Source organism: Odocoileus virginianus, unplaced genomic scaffold (assembly GCF_023699985.2).
Source record: "Odocoileus virginianus isolate 20LAN1187 ecotype Illinois unplaced genomic scaffold, Ovbor_1.2 Unplaced_Contig_3, whole genome shotgun sequence".
Lineage (NCBI taxonomy): Eukaryota > Metazoa > Chordata > Mammalia > Artiodactyla > Cervidae > Odocoileus > Odocoileus virginianus.
In genome coordinates, this window is record NW_027224320.1 from 818,179 (window position 1) to 840,852 (window position 22,674).

At 51.0% G+C, this 22,674-nt stretch overlaps 1 protein-coding gene across 2 annotated transcripts in view; it reads left to right on the top strand.

The window, feature by feature from the left end:
* The first annotated feature begins 5,695 nt into the window (after positions 1–5,695).
* The window catches only part of PODXL2 (podocalyxin like 2), a 55,068-nt gene continuing 38,089 nt past the window's right edge, over positions 5,696–22,674 (top strand). The window contains exons 1-2 of one of the 2 annotated variants that reach the window (XM_070463472.1): positions 5,697–5,859; positions 10,989–11,267. In XM_070463472.1, the coding sequence (XP_070319573.1) occupies positions 5,787–5,859; positions 10,989–11,267 (352 nt within the window). In that variant the 5' untranslated portion in view covers positions 5,697–5,786. Of the gene's footprint in view, positions 5,860–10,988; positions 11,268–22,674 lie in introns of both variants that reach the window. The other variant, XM_070463473.1, reaches the window with a different exon arrangement.

The window sequence follows — 22,674 nt, forward strand, 5'->3', positions numbered from 1 at the left end:
TGGAGTGTGGGCTCCGTTGTTGTGGTGCATGGACTTAGTTGCTCCACGGCATGTGGGATCTTCCCAGATCAGGGATCGAACCTGTGTACCCTGCGTTGTCAGGGTGATTCGTAACCACTGGACCAGCAGGGAAGTCCGAAGTGGTTTCTTACTGTGATTTTGCTTTTCATCCCCCTGATGGCTGATGACATTAAGCATCTTTTCATGGGCTTGTTGTCCATTTGTGTATCTTCTGTGCAGAAGTGTCTATGCACATTTATGTCCATTTTTTCATTAGGCAGCCTTTTTGAGATATGAGTTCTTTATGGGGCCTAGACATAAGTCCTTTATCAGATTTAGGATTTCTAAGAATTTTCTCCCCATTCTGTGGGCTGTCTTCACTTCCTTCCTGGTGTCCTTTGCAATGCCTTCCTCCAGGGAATCTTCCCAACCCAGGGATCAAACCTGCATTTCTTATGCTTCCTGCATTAGCAGGTGGGTTCTTTACCACTGATGCCACTTGGGAGGACATACTGATGGTGTCCTTTGAAGCACAAAATGTTTTTCATTTCTTTATCTCCTATATATACATATATATATACATATATATATATTTCTTCTTCTTCTTCTTCTTCTTCTTCTTTCTTTAAGGCTTGTGCTTTTGGTATCATCTCAAAAACTATTGCCTAAGCCATGGTCATGGATATATACCCCCAAGTTTTGTTCTAGTAGATCACAGTTTTCTCTCTTACATTTAGGTCTTTGATCCATTTGGAGGACACTTTGTGTATGATGTGAGGTGTGGGGGAGTGTCTACCTTTCATTCTTCTGTGCGTGGATGCCCACCTGTCCCAGCACTGTTTGTGGAAGAGACGGTTCTCTCTCCATGGATTGCCTTGGAGCCCTGCCAGGTACATGACCATAAGTGTGAGGGTTTATTTCTGAACTCTCGTTTTATTACAAGGATATGTTCACTTTGTTTTACTTTCTAAGATTGTTCCAGCTAACCTGGACCCCCTGACTTTCCATATGAATTTTGGAATCAGTTTATCAGTTTCTGCAAAGAAGTCAGCAAGAATTTTGATGAGTATTGCACCAAATCCATAGATCACTTTGGGAATTACTGTTTTAACAATTTCAAGTCTTTTCATCCACGAGATGGGCTGTCCATCCACTTACACAGGTTTTCTTTAATGTGTTTCAGCAATGTTGGTAGTTTCCAGAGGAGGTTTTGTACTTATTTTATAGACTTATTCCCAACTATTTAATATACTTTGATGGCCTTATAAATGGAATTTTCTTACTTCATTGCAATTTATATGTTCCTATTTCTGCTTTGTGACCCCATGGACTTCAGAAATTATCCAGGCAAGAATACTGGAGTGGGTTGCCATTCTTACAAGCTCAGAGGCTTAAAGTAACACAAACTTACTGTCTTAATAGTTTTGGGGGTCAGAAGTCTGCAATGGGTCTCACCGAGCTAAGATCAAGGTGTCAGCAGGGTTCTGGGTAGAAGTTGCTTTGCTTCTTCTTCCAGCTTCTAGAGGGCGCCTGCGTCCGTCAGCCCCTGGCCCCTTCTGCCGATCTCAAAGCCAGAAACTGCATCGCTGAGCTCTGCTTCCACCGCCTTCTTTTCTCTAGACTCGACTCTCCTTCCTCCCTCTTTGCTTTGTGAGAAGCCTAGTGATGACCCTGGGTCCATCTCAGTGATCCAGGATCATCCCCCATCCCACGCCCTTAACTTAATGACCCCTGCAGAGTCCCCCTTCTCCCTGTGAGGGAATGCATTTGCAGGTGCTGGAGGTCAGGGATGTTCTGGGGCTGTGATTCTGCTTATCAGACAATGTACAGAATACACGGACTTTTATATATTGATCTTATATGCTGCTACCTTGGGGAACTCATTCATTAGTTCTAATAGGTTTTTAGTGGATGAAAACTCAGGATTTTTTACGTGCAAGATTGCATCATCTATGAATGGCATAGTTTTGCTTCTTCCTTTCCACTCAGGATGCCTCTTATTTCATTTTCTTGCCTACCTATCTGGCTAGAACCTCAGTGCTGTATGGAATTGAAGTGGCCACAGTGGACAGCCTTGTCTTGTTCCTGGTCACAGGGGAAAGCTTTCAGCCCCACCATTAAGCATGACGTTAGAGTTGGGGCTTTTGTAGATATTATTATCGGGTTGAGGAAGGGTCCTTTCTATTCCTAGTTTCTAGAGGGTTTTATCATGAAAGGGTATTGAATTATGTCAAATGCTTTTTCTGCAACTATTGAAATGATTGTGTGCGTTTTTGCTGTTTTTGATATGGTGTATAACATTAATTGATTTTCAGATGTTAAAATGACCTTGTATTCCTGTGATAAATCTCGCTGGCCATGGTATAAAACTTTTTTATACGTTGCTGGATTTGGTTTGCTATTAATAGTAGTTAGTAGAGTAGTTTTGTGCCTATGTTCATAAGATAGTGGTCTATGTTTTTTTTTTGTTTTTTTTTTTTAGTTCTTGTAATGTCTATATCTGATTGGTTTCAGGGTAATACTGGCATCATATAATGAGTTTGGAAGTGTTCCCTGCTGTTCTAATTTTGTTCCCTGCTGTTCTAATTTTTGAAAGAGTTTATTAACTATTGGTATTTTTCTGTTAATGTTGGCGTTTATTTTTATATAGATGTATATCTCAATCAGGACTTCCCTGTAGCTCAAATGGTAAAGAATCTGCCTGTGATGCAGGAGACCAGGGTTCAATCCCTGGGTCAGGAAGATCCTCTGGAGAAGGGAATGGCAATCCACTTCAGTATTCTTGCCTGGAGAATTCCATGGACAGAGAAGCCTGGCGGGCTATAGTTCATGGGGTCACAAAGAGTTGGACACAACTGAGCAACTAACACACACACACACACCTCAATCACTTCCTTTATGCCTGTTGTGTTTGGTTAATTTTGTTTATTTGGTTAATATATGACTTATATTATTTGTCAATATTAAAAGCAGCTTTTTAAATGATTAGATTTGATATTTCAGTTTAATTGGTATGTATGATGACCTGAGTTCCATCCCTGCGCTGGGAAGCTCCCCTGGAGAAGGGAAAGGCTACCCACTCCAGTATTCTGGCCTGGAGAATTCCATGGACTGCATAGTCCATGGGGTTGCAAAGAATTGGACACGACTGAGTGACTTTCACTTTCACTTTTCATGATGTGAAATATGGATCTAACTTTATATTTTCAAATATGATTGACAGAGCACTATTTACTGAGTGACTGTCTTCTTACGGAGCTTCCTTTGTAATACATTTTCACATACGCAGCCGTCTGTTTCTGATCCCTGTTTCATTTCATTTTTTCTGCATATATTACAGGTTCCTGAGATAAATCTCACTGGCTGTGGTATAAAACTTTTATATGTTGCTGGATTTAGTCTGCTATTAATAGTACTTCATAGAGTGGTTTTAATTACTATTTTAATTTCTCTAACTATTTTGATAAAAATTTCCTTGGCTCTTGAGTATTTTCTCTTCAACATAAATTTTTACATCAGTTTGTCAAATTCCACAAAATCTTCTCTGCTAGGTGTTCTAATTGGCATTGCATTGAATTTGTTGTTTAATCTGGTTAATTGATGTCTTTACAACATGGAGTTGTCCCATCCAGCAATAAGATACATTTCCCCCTTTCTTCTGGCGTTATATGAAACTTCAATATTCTCTTCACCTAGACTTTATATCTCTATTTGATTTATTCCTGGCTTTCAATAGCTGTTGTTGTGAATGGGATCTTTTCCCCTACTGTATCTTCTAATTGTTTATTGATATATTAAAACATTACTGATTTCCATGTTATTTTATACCCAGAAATCTTGCTGAAATCTTACTAGTTTTCAATTCATCTGTCAGTCGTCTTGAATTTTGTTAGGTATGGTTGCAGATAATGTTTTTCCAAATTTTTATCCCATTTTATTCCTTTATCATGCCTTACTGCATTGTCTCTTACAGAATATTCAGTATTTATGGGGGTAATGATTGTCCTTTTCTTGTCCCTCACTTAATGGGAATCCTTCTGATGTTTCTTCATTACGTATGATTGCTGTAGGTTTCCAGGCGATATCCTTTATTGAATTAAGGGGGTTCTCCTTCCCTTGCTTCTGAAGCTTTGGCTTGTCCCTTTCATCAGGAGTAGAGGCAGGTGTCGCCGCAGGCCGCTGGGAGGCCTCTGGCCCTGCTGCGAGGAAGCGGCGCCCGTCTCCTGTGTGTGCTCAGCTGCTCCGCTAAGTCTGACTCTGTGAGACCCCGCGGACCGCAGCCCCCCAGGCTCCTCTGTCCACGGGATTCTCCAGGCAAGCATACTGGAGTGGCTTGCCGTTCCCTTCTCCAGGTGATCTATCTTCCAGACCCAGAGATCGAACCCGTGTCTTGCACCTCCTGCACTGGCAGGGGAATTCTTTACCACTGAGCCACCAGGGAAGCCCAGCATATTTAGTACGCTGCAGCCTTGCCTTCACCTTGCTCGTATTTCTTCATGAAAGTTGCATCTGTGCTCTGTATGATTGGCTTAGGGCTTTTAAAATTGTTATTCCAACTTCATAAAGTGAATTGGGAAGCTTTCTAACTTTGCTCTGGAGTTTATTTGGTATGTCTTTTCTAGGAGGCGATTTTAATTATCTTTTATTTTTTCCCCATTGTTGCTTAGCTTTTTCTACTACTTGAATCAGTCATTTGTTTTTTCCTTAAAAGTATACCCTGCAATTAGAGTTTAAATGTTAATAATAGGTCATTTTGCTTATAATTTAAAAATCATCTTATTTGTAGTTTTGCTCTCCTTTTCATTTCTAATGGTACTTATACTTAAGTCTTCTTTTCTCAATGCTAAAAGATTTGGCAGCTTCATCTTTCTCAGGCTTTTAGCTGTCAGTTCTACCGGGGTTTTCTTATTTCAACTAATGTGTTGATTCCTCCGGGTACGTGCGTGTTAAAGCCTCTTATGTCGGATAATTAATGCGCTTTCTTTCACTGTCTTCTAGTAGATTCTGTGACTATAAACTCTGACCCGTTGGCTGCGCTCCGCGGATTTTGATATGCAGTGTTCTCAATTTATGAATAAACTATCAATAACATCATGGGACTTACGCCTCCTAAGAGTTATTCAGAAAGGCGTGAGCCTGCTGCTGCTAAATCGCTTCAGTCGTGTCCGACTCTGTGCGACCCCATAGACGGCAGCCCACCAGGCTCTGCCATCCCTGGGATTCTCCAGGCAAGAACACTGGAGTGGGTTGCCATTTCTTTCTCCAATGCATGAAAGTGAAGTCGCTCAGTCGTGTCCGACTCTGAGCAACCCCATGGACTGCAGTCTACCAGGCTCCTCGTCCATGGCATTCTCCAGGCAACAGTACTGGAATGGTGTGCCAATGCCTTCTCCAGACCTTGGTCCGGGCAGTGCTCAACCCGCACGGAGTCTACCCGAGGGAGAACCCCCTCACAGAACTCGAGGTCGGGCGCAGTCTCGCGAGCGCGGCCCTCAGCGCCGGGGCCACGCCCCGCGTTCGCGAGACTCGAGCGCCAGGCGGCCGCGGGCCTGTGAGGCGTGAGGTCTGAGGTGCGAGGCGCGGGCAGCGCGCTGGCTCCGCCCCCGACCTCCGCGACGTCGATTGGCCGGTGGCCGGGCGGAGGGGCGGGGTGCGCACGTGGCGGGGCGGGGCGGGGCGAGTGACGGCCTCGCGAGCCAATGGGCGCCCGCGCGCCGCCGCCGCTGCCGCCGCCGCCCGTGCGGCCCTGAGGCGCCCAGGCGGCTGCGGAGCGGCGACGCGGCACCATGGGTCGGTTGCTGAGGGCCGCGGGGTCGCAGCTGCCGCCGCTGCTGCCGCTACTGCTGCTGCTGGCCGGAGGTGAGCAGGGGAAGGCCGGCGCGCGCTGGGCGGCTCCGCGCCAACAAAGAGCCGCGCGGCCGCGAGCGCTCTGGGCGCTTCTGAGGGCGGGGGGCGGGGGCGCTGGGCGGGCGTGTCTCTGCGACAAAGGGCCGCGCGCCCGGGCTGCGGTGACAGGCGCGGGGGGCGGCGCGTGTGGGGCGGCGACGGCAGGTGTGGGCGCGCGGGGGAAGCGGCGCGGGGGTCCGGGCCTGCGGCGGCTGGGCGGGCGCGGGGCGTGCCGGAGGGTGTGGGCACCTGTGTGTGCGCGCGGTCGGTCCCGTCGCCGCGGCAGGCCTGGATGCTCCCCGCGCGCGGTCAGCCTGAGGCGGTCTGGGGTCCGTCCTCGGCTGGCTTGGGCTGGGGGCGGGGTGGGGGGCGGCGACCTCTGCAGAGAAACCGCTGCCTTGGGCGCCGTGGTGCGGAATCCCGCCGCCCCGACTCAGCCAGCGGCCGCCTTCTGCAGCGGGGCGCAGGCATGCCTAAGGACCCAGGCGGTGCGCCCCGGACATGGCTCCCGGGCCCCCTATCCTGTCCGCGCCATGCCTCGAGTCCTCTCTGGAGGGCAGGGGCGGTTCAGCTATAGGCTCTGCCGGCCGGCTGCGTCTCCGTGTGGCAGCCATCCCAGAACTGGTGCGCGGAGTGTGTCAGGACCATGCCCAGCTGTTCCCGTGACCCTTCCTGCCAGCCGCGGGTTACCCCCTCATCCCGCCGCCTCCGTTCGGGGGGCGCGCGAGTGCCCCTGCCCCCCCCCCTCCCGCCCCCCCCCCCCCGTGCTGGTGCGTGTGTGTCCAGCAGGACGTCTCGCTTACAACCCTGTAGTGGGGACACGCCTGCCAGGACCGGGCGGCACTCTCTCTGGCACACGCGCCAAGTGTGTGCGGTCGCGTTGGTGGTGCTGGACCATCTCTGTTGTAGCGGACAGTCCAGGGTCTGGGCCGTGTCACTGATGCTGCTGGGCAGCTCCGGATGGGTGTCTGCGGAGGACTTAGGGATCTTGGACTTCAGAGCTGCTGTTTAGGGCAAGGGAACCGAGGGAAGGACGCGGGCATCATGAGCAGACGCAGGGGAGACAAAACATGGGGATTATTGAGACCTTGCTTTTTTTCAGCCCCTGAGATACAAGCCTGCTTCCTGCGCCTCCTTTTCTGAATTCGTTGGGTCAGATTTTCAGTTCTTTGAGGGCGATCCCTGGAATCCTTTTCATGCTTGTGTCTTTTTTGTTCTTTTGGTTGAGAGTGATGGAGGTAACAGAAGAGTACAGGTGCTAGAGGGAAAAAAAGATCAGTGTATATCTGAAAGTTAAAATCTGGTAGAGTCTCAGGCAGATTAATTATTAAGTGCAAAAATAGTTTTACAGGGAATGGGTAGGTCTCAGCTGCTATTTTGGTGGGCAAGTTTGAAAATAAGTAACATCTCGTAATTATCTACTGCCAAGCTTTTGAAAAGATCAGGGTCTTTATAAAGGAAAAAGAACCATTGTACGGAAAAATAGCTTCAAGAAAATGACACTGTTCACTGCAGAAGAAATCAAAAGCCAGATTCCTCCTCTTCAAACACAGCTCTTCAGAAACATGATCAGAATCTCTTCTTAGTGGCTCGGTGGTAAAAGAATTTGTCTGTAAGGCAGGAAATGCAGGAGATGTGGATTCAGTCCCTGGGTTGGAAAGATCCCCTGGAGAAGGAAATAGCAACCAACTAGAGTATTCTTGCCTGAAGAATTCTATGGACAGAGGAGCCTGGCGGGCTACAGTCCGTGGGGTCGCATAGAGTTCGACATGGCTGAAGCAATGGCACTCACGCGCACACTTTTAATTTCTATCGCACTGCTGGAAAAGATAGACCAGGACGAGCCCTGGTTTCTCCGCAGGTGACAGATGGAGGGGAGAGGCTGGGAGAATGGGGCCCCCCTCAGGCAGGGAAATGGTTACAATGGACCTAGCAGATTTCTCAGGCCACAGTGCTCTCTGCACAGAGAGCTTCACCAACTAAAGGACTTCATCCCCAGAGGCAAGAAGTCAACAGGACAGACACAGGTTCCTGGCCATCAGGGCTGGCCTGGCGGCAGTCCTGCATGGCCGTGACTCCTCTCCCCCTCACCTCCATTAGCCTCGGAGAGACAGCTCTCAGGTTGTGAAGAGGCACCGCACGTTTGATCCTCTGGTCGTTTCGTGGAGGGTGAATAAAATTCCAAGGATTCTTAACAAGAGTCTTGAAACACTGAAGTAGTGTCTCTCCCAGTAGGTGGATAGAGCTTCACCTCGCAGCCCTGGCAGAGACAGCTGCTCTGGTGCCCTAGGAACCTGTGCAGTTTTTGTTACTTAATTACTACAGACATTTCTCATCAGTTGAGTTTGTTCTTCCTGGAGTGCCTGAGTTTTTCCAGGTTACTGTCTGGGGAAGCCACATCTGAAAGTAGACCTGTTGTATCAGCTGGTACCTTACGTAAACCGGGCATTCCATTTTCCAAAGAGCACTTTCTCCCCCAAGGGCAGAGGCTGTCCGGTGTTCACCTTTGTGTCCCTCCTGTGCCGGGCACAGTAGGTGGCACAGGAGAGGAGCTGGGGGAGGGCTGGGCTGCGTTCCTCTGAGCAGTGGAGTCCAGTGTGGATGTTAGCCTCCAGTAAGACGCTGCAGTGGACCTGAAACCAGCGTTGCCCGGCGTCGTATCTGACTGACAGTGTTGTATATTGTGATTAACTCTGTAAAAATTAGAAAATAAGTCTTACCTCAGTAGGTTTGATAGATGACCTACTTCCAGACACAGGGTCCAGGCAGAGATGCAGATAAAGGGGCATCTTGGTGGAAGATAGGGGCCACTTCGCTGACTTGAGGTCTTTCGGGACAGGACTCTCAGCCACCCTGTGCTTTGGGTTTCCGGTGGGGACCCTGAGCAGGGTGTTGGGAGGACAGGGTCTCTTCTATCCAGCTCTGTCCTTGTTCCTTAGATCCTGTGAGGCGTCGGGTCATGCCGGGTGCTCTCTGTCCTTACGTGTCCTTAGGAGGAAGGACACAAGAGCAGCTTCCCGACGTTTCCTCAGGAAGCATCCACTGGACCTTCTTGCAGGGGAGAAGCCGGCTAATTACAGCAATTCTGTTACTTGGTTATTTGACGTTAATCTCACTAGGCCTGTTATCTCTTCTGTAAAACAAAAGGGTATTTCTTATTTTTAAAATTTATTTATTTTTAATTGAAGGGCAATTGCTTTACAGTATCCCTTTGGTTTCTACCAAACATCAGCATGAATCAGTCATAGGGAAAGGGTATGTCTTAATTTATTTGCTTGTTTACTCAAACACATCCTGAGCTCCTGTGATCCTTCAGAGACTGTCGAGGGCCGGTCATGACAGAGGTGAGCTCCGTGTTCACCACAGAGTGACGGGGGCTGTCCGGTGGTCTGTTGGAGTGACGTGTGCAGAGCTGGTGGTCATGGAGGGGGCGCAGCCTGGACCAGGGAGCTGGGGCGGCTGTTTGGAGCTGAGGCTGGAAGCAGGAGGAGGACTTAGGTGGATGGATGCAGGTGACCACGGGTGTCCCCTGCTTCTGGTTAAAGGCTGTTTGAGACTCTGATAGCGTCTGTTTCTTCCCAGTTTTTTCCCTTGAAGTCACATAGAATAACTGATCTTTGTTATTCACATCAGCCTTTTGTTTAAATGTGTTTGAAGACCCTGACCGTTGTCGCTCTTAAACATTCTTTCTTCCTGGCTAAGAATGCCATGCGTCTCTGTTCTCCATAAAGGAGGAGACTGCTTCCATGAGTAGTCTGCAGTCTGCCCTTCAGAGTGCAGTCCGCACACTGCGGCGGGCTGACCTCACCTGGTGGCCCTGCGTCCGGGGGCTTCCCCATCCTGCTCTGCAGATGGGCGGCCGCGGTGCGGAGGGGAAAGGGGGGCAGATGCTGCCCCAGAGTCACTCAGCCGCAGGCCAGAGCCCCTGCCTGCCTTGCTCCACTGCAGCCGCCTGGGTCTGCTCGCAAGACCTGTGTGTCCTCCCATGCAAACGTGCTACTTTGTTCCGCCCCTTCCCTGTACCCCAGGCTGCTTCCTTAGATTCAGGTGCATCTGTGGGCCTCTTGTCTGTCCTGTCTTTCTCTGGACGCGTTCTCTGTTTCTGGTAGAACTTGCTTCTGAGTCTGAAACATCTGTCTTCCTCAGTGGCCATTTGTTGGGCTTAAGGCTTACTATTGCATAAGGTGCTTGTAAGCGTTAAAATTTAGATAATGCTTGTGTGCTGTGCTTTATCAGTCGTGTCTGACTCTTTGTGGCCCACCAGACTCCTCTGTCCTTGGGGATTCTCCAGGCAAGGAATGCTGGAGTTAGGTTGCTGTGCCCTTCTCCGGGTGATTTTCCCAACTCAGGGACGGAGCCCAGGTCTCCCTCGTTGCAGGCTGATTCTTTCCCGTCTGAGCCGCCAGGGAAGCCCAGATAACACTTACATGACTGAACACTCCCATGGACTGTTGAGGCCCATCGCAGTGCACTCCAAGCACAGAGCAGGAGACATCTCCTGAAATCCCCTCTTTCTTGCATCATGGAATATTGGTCTTGGAAGAGAGAATTTGGAGGTCCTTTCACCTGCCTTCCTCATTTTTCAGATGAGGAGACTGAGGGCTGAAGACTTACAGCAAGTTAGTGATACTTTTGTAATTAGTATTGACACCATAGAACCAGCAAATAGGGGTGCTTCCTGTTTGTAGTGAATGGAAGTGAGAGAGAAGGAACAAAAAGATGCCCTTTATTTTACTGTTTTTTGTTTTGTAAATTAGGATAGAGAGTCCAAGGTTCCAAACAGACCTGTCATTACCAGCCCGGGATGAATTTGACCTGTGACCACCTCACATGGTCTTAAAAACCATGTGCTGCTGAAACACAGATCAAGTTCTTCATGCAGTTTTGGGAAGTGTTTGGCCTATGATAGGAGCCTGGGGAGCAGTGTCCATGCAGGGTCCGGGAAAGCGGGCCCCCTTCTGGCCTGCCCCCCACGCCCGCAGCCCTGGGCATAAGGAGTGTCCGCGAAGCCCCCGCCCTCGCCCTGGGCCCTTTGTCCTCGCAGGTGGGTCTCCACCTTGTGCCCTCTTCCCCCATAACCCCCCGCTCTCCTGTCTGTGCAGGAGCGTCCCTGGGCATGCGTGCAGCCGGATCCGAGGAGCCCGGCTCAGAGGGCCTCCCCTCCACCTCCCTGCTGGACCTCCTGCTGCCCACGGGCCTGGAGCCGCTGGACTCGGAGGAGCCGAGCGAGGCCGTGGGCCTGGGCACTGGCCTGGGAGCCCCCGGATCGGGCTTCCCCAGCGAGGAGAGTGAAGAGTCCCGCATCCTGCAGCCGCCGCAATACTTCTGGGAGGAGGAGGACGCACTCAACGAGTCCAGTCTGGGCCTGGGGCCCACCGCAGGTAGCGTGCCCGCTCGCCCCTGTGTTTCGGAACCTCCATCTGGTTTTACCCTGGCGTGCTGGGTCCTTGTGGCTGTGCTCAGACCACCTCCCATTGGTGCTCGGCCTTCTCGCGTCAGCGACTGTTCGATGCAGAGTGCAGGCTCTTGGCACGGGGGCTCAGCAGCTGTGCGTGCCGGGCTCTGGCGTGTGGCCTCTGAGGCCTCCCCCTCGGCCTGCGGGGTCCTCTCAGGCCAGGCCTGGAACCTGTGTCTCCCGCGTTGGCAGGTGGATTCTGAACCGCTGGCCCACCAGGGACGCCCCCGTCTCTGGAGATGTGTGCTGATAGCTGCCGGGAGGCCGGGCACCATGCCTGACAGCCCTTGCCTGGCCCACGCCCCGCCCCTTCTCCATCCTCACCGGCTCTCAGCCTCTGCTGCCCTTCGGAACCTCAGGCTAGGTCTCTGGACTCTGAGGGCCGTGCTAGCCCAAGAGACCCCTTTCCCTTTTGATATTCACGGCTGAGTAGCGACCTGTGTTCTGTGCTCGTGCAGTTGAGTGTAACACTGGCAGCCCGTGAGATGAAGGGTGTGAAGCCCGTTCTGAGCACGAGAAAACCGAGGCTCAGAGAGGAGGACGCGGGCCTGGGGCCACAGAGCTGTCGGGGTGGTCCGTCGCAGTTCAGGCGCCGGTCTGTCCAAGGCCTCGGTCTGGTGGGTTTCTTCCTCTTCTGAGCTGTGTGGTCTCTGCTGAAGGGTCCCTGAGGTCAGCAGACGCCCCGTGCCCCGGGATCTCTGAGCCCCACCAGGCGTTCAGAACGCCCTTCCCTGGCTCTGCCCCGGGGCTGGGCCGGGCTCAGTAGCGCTTGGCTGCGACTGATGACGAGCAACAGGGCTCCCCGGCTGGCAGCCGCTGCCACTGTGCGGGGCTCTTGGATGGCGCTGGGCGCGCAGACTGGTGCCCAAGTGTGGGGCTGGGCATTACAGAATTTAGCCCTGGGTATTTTTTTAATAAATGTATTTCGGGTTTGTGTTCTCTAATTACAAAAATAATACATGAAAAATACAGAAAACATGAGAAACACGAAAACAATCCAAAGAAGAAAACCTCCCCATGATGTCATGATGAAGAGATGATAACTTCTAGTAGTTTGGGCTACATGCCTTTAGTCACTTTTATATGCAACATTGGAATCATTTTTTCCACTTAAGATATTTCTTAAATTTATTTCCACATTGTTAGCTATTCTTTTATAATCTGGTTTTCAGTGACTCCATAGTATTTTCTCAGGTAGCGCATCATCCTCAGCGTGGAGCGGTTCCCTGTTGCTGAGTGTGCAGTTTCCAGTTTGTTTGTTTTATTTTGTCTGTGACTGTGCTGGGTCTTCATTGCAGCGTGTGGCCGTCTCATTGCAGCGGCCCCTCTTGCTGAAGAGGTGCTTGTGGCACACAGGCTTAGTTTTTTGGCTTGTGGCACCGTCCCAGACTGTGGATGGCACCCATGTCGCATGCATGGCAGATGGCTTATTAACCACTGGACCACCAGAGAAGCCCTAGTTTCCACTTGTGATGATGCTGCAAAAACCCGTATGTATCTTTGCACTTTTCTGGTTGTTCCTTGGGATAAACTTGTAGAGTCAAATTGCTAGGTCTAAAGATGTGTCCGTCAGCATCCCAGAAACAAAGTCGTGCCCACATGGAGGCATCCAAGGAGGTTGTGTTTTGGTGGGTTTCTTGCTGTTGCTGGAGGACACGTCCTGCCTCAGGTGTATTTGTGCCAGTGTCCAGGAGCACGCCAGCCCTGTGCAGACAGCAGCCCGGGGGTCTCATCAGTCCTCCTGTCCTCACGCTGGCAGACAGCGGCCTGCACCCTGCAGCCTGTGTGGGGCCTGGCCGCCTTTGGGAGAGCAGCGACCGTAGCTATGGTGCCTGGGCCTTGGTTTGAGCCTTGGCCTGGGACTTCGGGACCCTTGGTGACCTGGGCACCAACCCGTTGCTGGGCTTCAGGTGAGCGGGGTAGGTGAGTCCCCTGAGCGTGCGCTGCCGCCCTCGGGGACCTGGCGCTCAGACTCCGTGGGCTCTTGGTGAGCCTCAGCAGGGACACTCACGGCCCTCCCTGCTGTGCTCCTGGGCAGAGCGCGTGTTCCTCAGGAACTTGGGGTCTGCCTTCTTAAGCGATTCGTGCTTCATGACCAGGGTTTCTCGATGCAGTCTCTGTGCCAAGTTGGGGACGGGTTGTGTGTGGTGTGGTTCTTGGACTTGGCCGTGTCTGCAGATCCTGAAGCGCCTGGGAGCAGAGAGACCAGGGAGGGTCATTTATAGACAGTGGGCTCACCAGGGGATCGGCACGGGCTGGCAACCTGGGGAGGCCGGGTCTCCTGCAGCAGAGTGCTCAGCGCCCACCCCAGGGGACAGAGAAAGGCACAGGCGGCAGGAGCCTGTCGTGTGTGGGGAGGGATGGGGAGCAGCAGTGGGGTGACGGGGATGAGGGCGGGGGTCGGTGCTCGGGCTCCAGCTCCTCCGGGGACCCTGTTGCCAGCTGTGCTTCCCCAGCCTGTCGAGGGGCCTGGGTGGGGCTGCTAACGGTTCACGGGGTGGGTCCCCGACGGAGGACGGGGTGGACCTGACATGAACGTGCCTCTTCTGCAGGCTTGTGTCAGTGTGGCCAGGGCGGCCTCCAGAAAGGGCGCTCCGGTTTGCATGCCCATCGGGGGGAGTGGATGCCAGGTTCTGGACCCTCCGCATCACTAAATTCTCTGACTGGGAGAGCTCTGTCCGTTTAACACACAGAACTCTAATGGCTGGTAAATTTTTACTGTGGGGCTTCTCTGGGGGCTCAGCAGTAAAGAATCCGCCTGCCAATGCAGAGCAGAGATGTGGGTTCAGTCCCTGGGTCAGGAAGATCCCCTGGAGGAGGAAATAGCAACTCACTCCAGTATTTTTGCCTGGAAATTTCCTTGGACGAAGGAGCCTGGTGGAGTCCTTGAGGTCGCAGGGTTGGACACGACTGAGTGACTCTAAACAGCAATGGGTTGTAGCTGAAATGTGTTTTAAGTTAAAGCACACACCCACTGAATGTGTTATGTAGTCTAGTTCTTTCTGATTTGAAGCACGTGCAATTAAGAGCGAACTGTGGAGTCAGGCAGAGCCCAAAGTCCCAGCCCTGTGACTTGGGCAGGTGGCGATCCAAGCCTGTTTTCTCTGGAAGGAAATAGTATCACAGCATGGTGAGGTTTAAATGCAATAGTATATTTGAAGTGCTTAACACGTGGTAATGTGTAATGAGATAACATGAAAATGTTAGCTGTTATTATTACATTTCCAGTTTTTGAGGCTTGCTTATCACTGTATAAATCTTTATATAAAAGGGATACAAACTTAGTGTCTGACATAAATATAAAGTTGTTTCCAGTTTATTGCTTACATTTTATTATAGTAATACTTGACATACATAGGTGAAAATCTTTAAGCTTTGACAGTCTTCCTTTTGAAATGTTCTTATGTGTTTTGTTTAGAAAAGCCTTTGCCTCTATGAGATAGGTGCAGTTTTATTTCTTCTGTTCTTTTCCAGCTTAGGTTTTGCTTGTAACTGTCTGCTGGCTGTCGTCTGCTCGGGCCGAGGTGTAGGTGCGGGTGGAGCTTGCCCGTGTGGAGGGCTGCGGCCGCAGCAGCTGTGCTGTGCGCAGTCGCATCCGACTCTCCGTGACCCCGTGGACTGTAGCCCGCCAGGCTCCTCTGTCCATGGGATTCTCCAGGCAAGAACACTGGAGTGGGCTGCCATGCCGTCTCCAGGGGATCTTCCCGACCCAGGGACCAAGCCCAGGTCTTCTGCATCGCGAGCAGATCCTTCCCCAGCTGAGCCGCCCGGGAAGCCTGGCTGGGGGGCGCTTCTGGGGAGTCTGTCCTCCTGTTGAGGGGCACCCCGCGTCCTCGTGGTGCTGCGAGGGGCCTTCCCTTTTGTCCAGACTCTGGGGTTTTGGTGGGAGAAGAGCTCGGAGGGTCTGGGGAAGGAGCAGCTGTGTGCCTGGCCCGTCCTGGGGTAGCGCTGGGGTGGCAGGGCCTGACAAGCTCAGGTTGCTCTGACCCCGCCTTCCCGCACGCATCTCCCTTCTGTTCTCTCACGTGGACTCTCTCCTCCCGGCGGCCTCCCGGGACTCAGTCACTGGCCGTCACTCAGAGTGACAGGTCCTCCTGCCGGCTGCACGCACTGTGATTCCTGGTTTGTGCTGCTCGCCCCGACCTGTGGGGAGACGCCTGGCCGCTCGGGCCGGGACCAAGGAGGGCTCCGTCCCTGCCCCCCCCCGCCCTGGTCGCTCCGCGTGCCCACAGCCTTGCGCTGTCCCCAGCGTAGTCTCTTCTCTGTACGGCCCAGGAGGGCTCTGAAGGAAGGGGACCGTGGGGTCCAGGCCACACGTCCCGGCTCTGCAGGAGACGCCCTTGCTGTCTGGCCCCTCCGTCCTGCCGTCAGCCTGCTTGGTGGATGTGAGACTGAGGATGCACAGGGTACTCAGCGCCTTCCCAGGGTCACAGCCGCTGTGTGGCGGAGCTGTGTTGAGAGTCAGTATCCACTTACTGACCGTGCCCGCGGCACCCTAACCCTGTCCCACCTCTCCACTCCAGCCACCTGTAGGCTGGGTCCTGCCTTCGCCCCTGGCCGGAGAGACTGTCCTGAGAGGCTCCCGCAGGGGACGGGGCCTGCCACTTTCCGTGCTGGTGGTGCCCTGGCCTGGGGGATGCAGTGCAGCCTGTGTCCCCACGCTGGGCCCCTGGCTGCATGGAGGGCACACCTAATCCTAATTCTTGCCCCAGAGGGGACATCTCTGTGCTGGCGCAGGCCCTGAGGTCAGCCTGCCACTGTGTTCTCATGGCTATACTCTGAGGCCGTGACAGGCGCAGAGTGTTCAGGCCATGGGGCTGGTTTGTACCAGGCGGGTCCTGCCCCAAGAGCACGCCCTAGGGTGGGCCCGTGTGTGCACTCCCCTTGCCCTCTGCTCCCAACCCGGAGAGTCAGAGGCTTCCCTCCAGGGTCTCCAGGAGGGGGGAGGATGTCATTCATGGGGTGGCTGCTCAGGTCGGGGAGACACAGGCCTGCAGGGGGCTTGCCAGGGTGGGGAGTCTGCCCAGAGTTCAGGGCGAGCCTCACAGACCGCCGGCCCAACAGTGGCCTCGGTGGCTGGCGGCCGTGCTGCAGGCCGGCCAGCCTCAGGGCTGTTTGAGTGCTGAGGACGTTCACTCTGCTCGGCAGCAAGTTGGGTGTTGTGCTGTGTTACCTCGTTTAATCTCCACAGAAGCATTGACGTATTTATTGTTATTCCCATTTGACCAGTGGACAAACTGAGGCTAGTGGAGTCTGGGTAACAGCCCAGCTAATAAGCGCAAGACCCAGAATGCACACCCTGGCCGTCAGACTCCAGACCTTGGCGCGCGCGCTCCTGTTGCCTCTCAGCTCAGTGATTTTACTAGAGCCTGGCGTAACGTCTTAGGTCTTGTGTAGGACTAGGCACTGTTTTTTCACAGCGTTTGCACCTTGCGTAGTTCGCTGCAGTTCACAGCTGCTCTGTGGGTCAGCGGGGCAGCACAGTAGGTGAGGCTGAGGCCGAGGGGTTGTGAGCTTCGTCCGAGGTCCAGCGGCGCGTGTGCGGCAGAGCCCAGTCTGTGGTCAGGGCCCCCTGAGCAGGCCTGCCCTGAGCCCTGCGATGGGGTGTGTCAAAGAGGGAGCAGCGCCTGGCTGTCTTGGGGCCCGGTTCTGCGCCTCCTTTCTGGTCTGTCTGCCTGGAGGAGCTGCTCCTGTTCCGGGACTGTCTCCGGGGGCCTGACGTCCCAGCCTAGCCAGCGATGAGGGCTGTGACCTTTCTCACCTTGGCTTCAGCCTCTTCATCCTTGAGTGAGACCGTGGGAGTGATAGATTGAACTCTTATCCAGCTCTAAAATACTATGATTCTCTTGACATTTTGGGTGAAAAGACTGGTCTCAACAAAGAAGGGAAAAAAAGTAGAACGTACAGCCCTGCCCTACCAGCGAATCAAGCTCAGCCATAGCCCGATTGGCTAGTTCACGCACTACGTTCGTGACCAGGACTAGTTTCCCGGGTTACCTCCATCCCCAGACAGTCCTGCTGCCGCCCCATGCTTTAGTTTTCCGGTCTCCTTAACAAAGTTCTGTGCCTGTGGCTTTAACTTTCCTAGTGAGCAAGCTAGTTAGTGTTCCACGGGATGACTCAGACTGGCACGTTCTAGGAGCCCAGCTCAGACAGGCTTACAGGCCTGTGTTCGAGGAGTGTGTGCTGGCCTATGACGCCCGTGCCCGGCGTCAGGACCTGCCTCAGCCCTCATGGTTAGCGTCCCTCCCTTATCCTCACTCCTAGGTGGCTGGCCGCTGTGGTCGCTGAGCGAGGCTCCCAGCCGCTCTCGCTTAGCAAGCCGAGCGTGGGGAGAGCTCAGCCGGAGAAGACGCGGGGCAGCTCCTTGGTCTGGCCTTGTCTGGGTCCTGAGCCCCCCGAAGCCAGCGTAGGACCCCGCACTCCTGGGCCAGGTAGGAGAGGGTGGGAGGGCCCCTCAGAGGAGGATCCAGGTGCCATTGACAGAGGGGGACAGAATGATGCTCTTGACTGGGGGCGCCCCTGAGTGCTTAGCTCTCTAACCATTTTCACGTGAAATTCTCTTTTCTCTCATGGCAGCCTGACTAGTCTCACGTCTCGTCGTGGGGGAGATGGCTCGGGGAGGTTCCCAGGTGGTGGTGGCAGGGGCTCAGCCCTACGGGCTCTGCTTCAGGACCCGCTGCTTCTCTGTGGCAGCCCCTTCCTCGCGATGCTTCAGTTGCCGCTGTCTGGAGTGAACTTGTGGGCGCCAGGTCACCACAGCAGCTGTCTGCTGGGCCTGGAGGGGATTTCCGCGCAGCCGTCTTGGTGGGCCATATCTGCTGTGCTGTGATTTGACCTTCCTGGCAGCTGCACACGCATCAGGCATGTTTCCTGACAGAAGCACTGCACCTAGATGCCAAAAGAAGAAAAGAAAAATGTGTCATGTTTTTGTTTTATACTAGTAATAAGTATCCTTATATGAAAATCAGAAACATGCAACAAGTTAAAAGAAAAAAACCAAGCATCCATAACCCCATCATTAACCCAGAGTTAGTGAGTGGTAACACTTTAGTGCATTTCTTACTGGACTCTGTATCTATATAGATAATAGATAAAGTATGCTTCTATGAAAAATGGCATTTGTGGGCACAGATCTTGCTGTTTCACTTGCCCACATCTTTCCAAGGCAGCAAACACAGCTCTCCAGCCTCAGCTTTGAGGCTGAATTAGCACCTCAAGTGTGGATGGGCTGGCTGCTTCAGTCAGCCTCCTGCCCTGTGAAAGTGGCATTGTGGCGTGAGCAGAGCATCATGAGCATCCATAATTGTTTCCTTAGAGTGTGTTTCTAGAAATAATAGCTTCAGGATGTTTGTCTTTAAGGGGTTTCATGTATGCTTTCCCCTCCAAAATGCAGCCAGATTTTCCTGCCATCAGCGTCAGGTGGAATGCCTGTCTCCGCGGGCATGGTACCGGGTGTGGCGCTGAAATGTGCTCCTGTTTGTCAGGTTGCCAGTCCATGAGATTTGTCCCCTGGGCTGATTTACATTTCTGTGATGACTGTTGAGTCTGGCCGTTAAAAAGTCGTGTTTAATTATACGGAAAGCTTCTTTGCTTGCATGTCTGTTCTACACAGACCTTTTGTGAGTTTTGTGAATGTTTCTGTGTTAATACTCCATTGAATAACTCACTTTAGTGTTGCACTCAGGGGACAGTTTTCAGTGATTTCACATTAACCTAGAGGGACATTTAAAGTGATCTTTCAAGGCTACTGGCTCTGATGCTGGTTTTAATTTCTTGTCTTAAATGGAGGAATCAGTTCATTACTGTTTCAGCTGAGACTGGAGGTCACATGAGAGGATGGCTTACCCTGGAAGGCGGAGATAAAGTTCAGTGCCACCTTGATAAACAGGAAGAAGACCTACACAGCTAGAGTGAAGTATTAGGGGGAAAAGTATACAGCATGATCTTTTTAGGGAAAGCACCGTAGTGAGATTAAGGGGGGAAAAGGCCTGGATGCAGCTTATGTGCTGTCATAAAGTCAAACTGTGTGTGAGTCAGGAAATCTTCCTTTACATTTTGTGTTAGTTAGCATCCAGTTAATGAATTTTGTTCAGTTTCTAAGGTTTTTCACCAAATATTTATTTTGGTGTGCACTCTTTATTTTTTTATTTGAGCATTTTTTATTTTGGAATATGGCTGATAAGCAATGTTGTGACAGTTTCAGATGGACAGCAGAAGACCCAGTCACACACACATGTAGCCATTCTCCCCAAACTCCCCTCCCATCCAGGCTGCCACAGAGCATTGAACAAAGTTCTCCTGAACTCTGCAGGAGGTCCTTACTGGTTTTCCATTTGAAAGACAGCAGTGAGAACCTGTCATCCCACACTGCCTTAGATGTCCCTCCCCCCCACATCCTTCCCCACTGGTAACCGTAAGTTTCTTCTCTAAGTTGGTGAGTGTGTTTCTGTTCTATAAAGAGGTTCATTTGTATCATTTCTTTTCAGATTCTGAATGTGAGAGGTACCATGGTACTGCTCTTTCTGGCACTGACTTAAGCTCACTCAGTATGACAGCCTCTGGGGCCCTCCAGGTTGCTGCAGATGGCATTAGGTTTGTTCTTTTTGTGGCTGAGTGATATTACATGAACCACATGTTCTTCGTCTTCTCCTCTGTCGATGGACATTCAGGTGACTTCCATGTCATGGCTGTTTTTAACAATTCTTCGGTGAACATGGGGTGTATGTGTCCTTTCAGATCACGTTCTTCTTGGATATGTTCCCAGGAGTGGGGTTGCAGGGTCGTATGGTAGCTCTGTTTTTAGTTTTTATCAAGGAATCTCCATAGTGGCTATACCAGTTTACATTCCCAGTATTGTAGGAGGGATCTCATCTCTTCACATCCTCCCCAGCATTTCTTTGTGGATTTTCTTTTAAGAGTGTTTGAAAGCTTGTCAGAAATCATTTATCAGTTTACAAAATTCCACTTACAATTCAGTGCAATTCAAGAAAAGTTTTGAGCAACCGTGTTTGTCTGGTGGTTTAGGCATCCCTGTACATAGGGTGACTCACGACCTGTGAGAATCAGTGACTCTTTGTCATGCTTCTTTGGTGCAGGTAAATTCACTCACTTGTTGCGACTGCACCGGGTCTTCATCGCTGCACACGTGCTGCAGCGGCTCAGCTAGGGGGCTCCCCGGTGTGGGCTCCGCAGTTGTGGCGCGCAGGCTTCGCGGCCCACAGCACGTGGGGTCTTATTTCCCAGATCAGGAATGGAGCCCGTGCCCCTTGCATTGGTAGGCATGTTCTTAACCCCTGGGTTACCAGGGAAGTCCCCTGTTTGTGGATTTTTTGATGATAATAAGTCTGACTGGTGCGAGGTGACACCTTGTTTTGAGTTTTGATTTGATTTCTCTGACATCAGTGTTGAGCCTCTTTTCATGTGGCTCTTGACCATCTGTACGTCTTGTTTGGAGAAACGTCCAGTTAGGTCTTCTAACCATTTTTTGATTGGGTGGGTTGTTTGGATGATCTTCAGCCTCACGAGCTGTTTGTAAACTTTGGAGACTACTCCCGTCAGCCGTGTCGTTGTCCTGTTCTGTGGGCTGTCTTTTTGTTTTGTGTATGGTTCCCTCTGCTGTGCAGAAGCGTTTGAGCTTAATGAGGTCCCATTTGTTTATTTTTGTTTTTATTTCCATTATTTGGGAGCCAGATTGGAAAAGATGTTAAGATTTATGTCAGAGAGTGTTCTGCCTATGTTTTCCTCTAGGAGTTGTAGTGTCTGGTCTCACATTTAGGTCTTTAGTCCATTTTGAGCTACTTTTTTGTGTATAATGTTAAACAATGATGTAATTTTATATTTTTACATATAGCTGTCCAGTTTTCCCAGCACTTTTTGTTGAAGAGACTGGTATAGCCTTGCCTCCTTTGTCATGCATTAACTGACCATAAATGGATGGGTTTACTTCTGGGCTTTCCATTTTGTTCCATTCATCAATATTTCTATTTTTATGCCAGTCCCATGCTAATTTTTTAAAATTTATCTTAATTGGAAGCTAATTACTGTACAATATTATAGTGGTTTTGCCATACATTGACATGAAACAGCCATGGGTGTACATGTGTCTCCCATCCTGAAACCCCCTCCCACCTCCCTCCCCATACCATCCCTCTGGGTCATCCCAGTGCACCAGCCCTGACTAACGCATATATATGGAATTTATGGTAATGATAACTCGTATATGCGAGACAGCAAAAGAGACACAGATGTATAGAACAGTCTTTTGGACTCTGTGGGAGGAGGCGAGGGTGGGATGGTTTGAGAGAATAGCATTGAAAGAGGTGTATTATCATATGTGAAACAGATCACCAGTCCAGGGTTGATCCATGCTAGTTTTTAAAGATGTGTTCTTTATTTACGTGGTTTTGGCTGCACTAGGGCTTTGTTACTGTGTGCGGGCTCTCTCTAGCTGTGGCGAGTGGGGGCTACTCTCTAATGCACCACGTGGACTTCTCATTGTGGTGGCTTCTCGTAGCGTGGGCTCTCGGCAAGCAGGCTTCCGCAGTTGGAGCGCATGGGCTCAGTAGTTGTGGCGTGTAGGCCTAGTTGCCCTGTGGAATGTGGGACATTCGCAGACCAGGGATCAAATTCATGTCCCCTGCTTTGGCAGGTGAATTCTTAACCACTGGACCCCCAAGGAGGTCCCTACCATACCGCTTTGATGACTATGGCTTTGTAGTATAGTCTGAAGCCAAGGACCCTAATTTCCTCCTGCTCTGTTTTTTTCCCAAGATTGCTTTGAGTCTTCAAGCTCTTTGTCTCCTATACAGATTTTAAGATTTTTTGTTCTAGTTTTGTGAAAATTGACATTGGTAATTTGATAGGATTGCATTGAATCTGTAGATTGCCTTGTGTAATATAGTCATTTTGACAATATTGATTCTTCCAATCCACAAACATGGTATATCTTTCCATCTGTTTGTGTATCTTTGATTTCTTTCATCAGCATCTTACAGTTTTCAGAGTACAGGTCTTTTGTCTCCTTAGATAATTTATTTCTAGGTAGTTTAGTTTTTTTGATGCAGTGACAGATGGATTGTTTCTTAAATTTCTCTTCCTGATCTGTGTTCTTAGTATACAGAAATGCAGCAGATTGCTGTGTATTTTGTAACCTGCAACTTTACCAAATTCATTGATGAGCTCCAGTAGTTTTCTGGTAGCATCTTTAGGATTTTCTATGTATAGTATCATGTCATCTGCAAACAGTGACAGTTTAACTTCTTTTCCACTTTGGGTTCCTTTATTAGGTTCATTCAAAAGTAATTGCACTTTTATTTTTAGACTGTGACTTT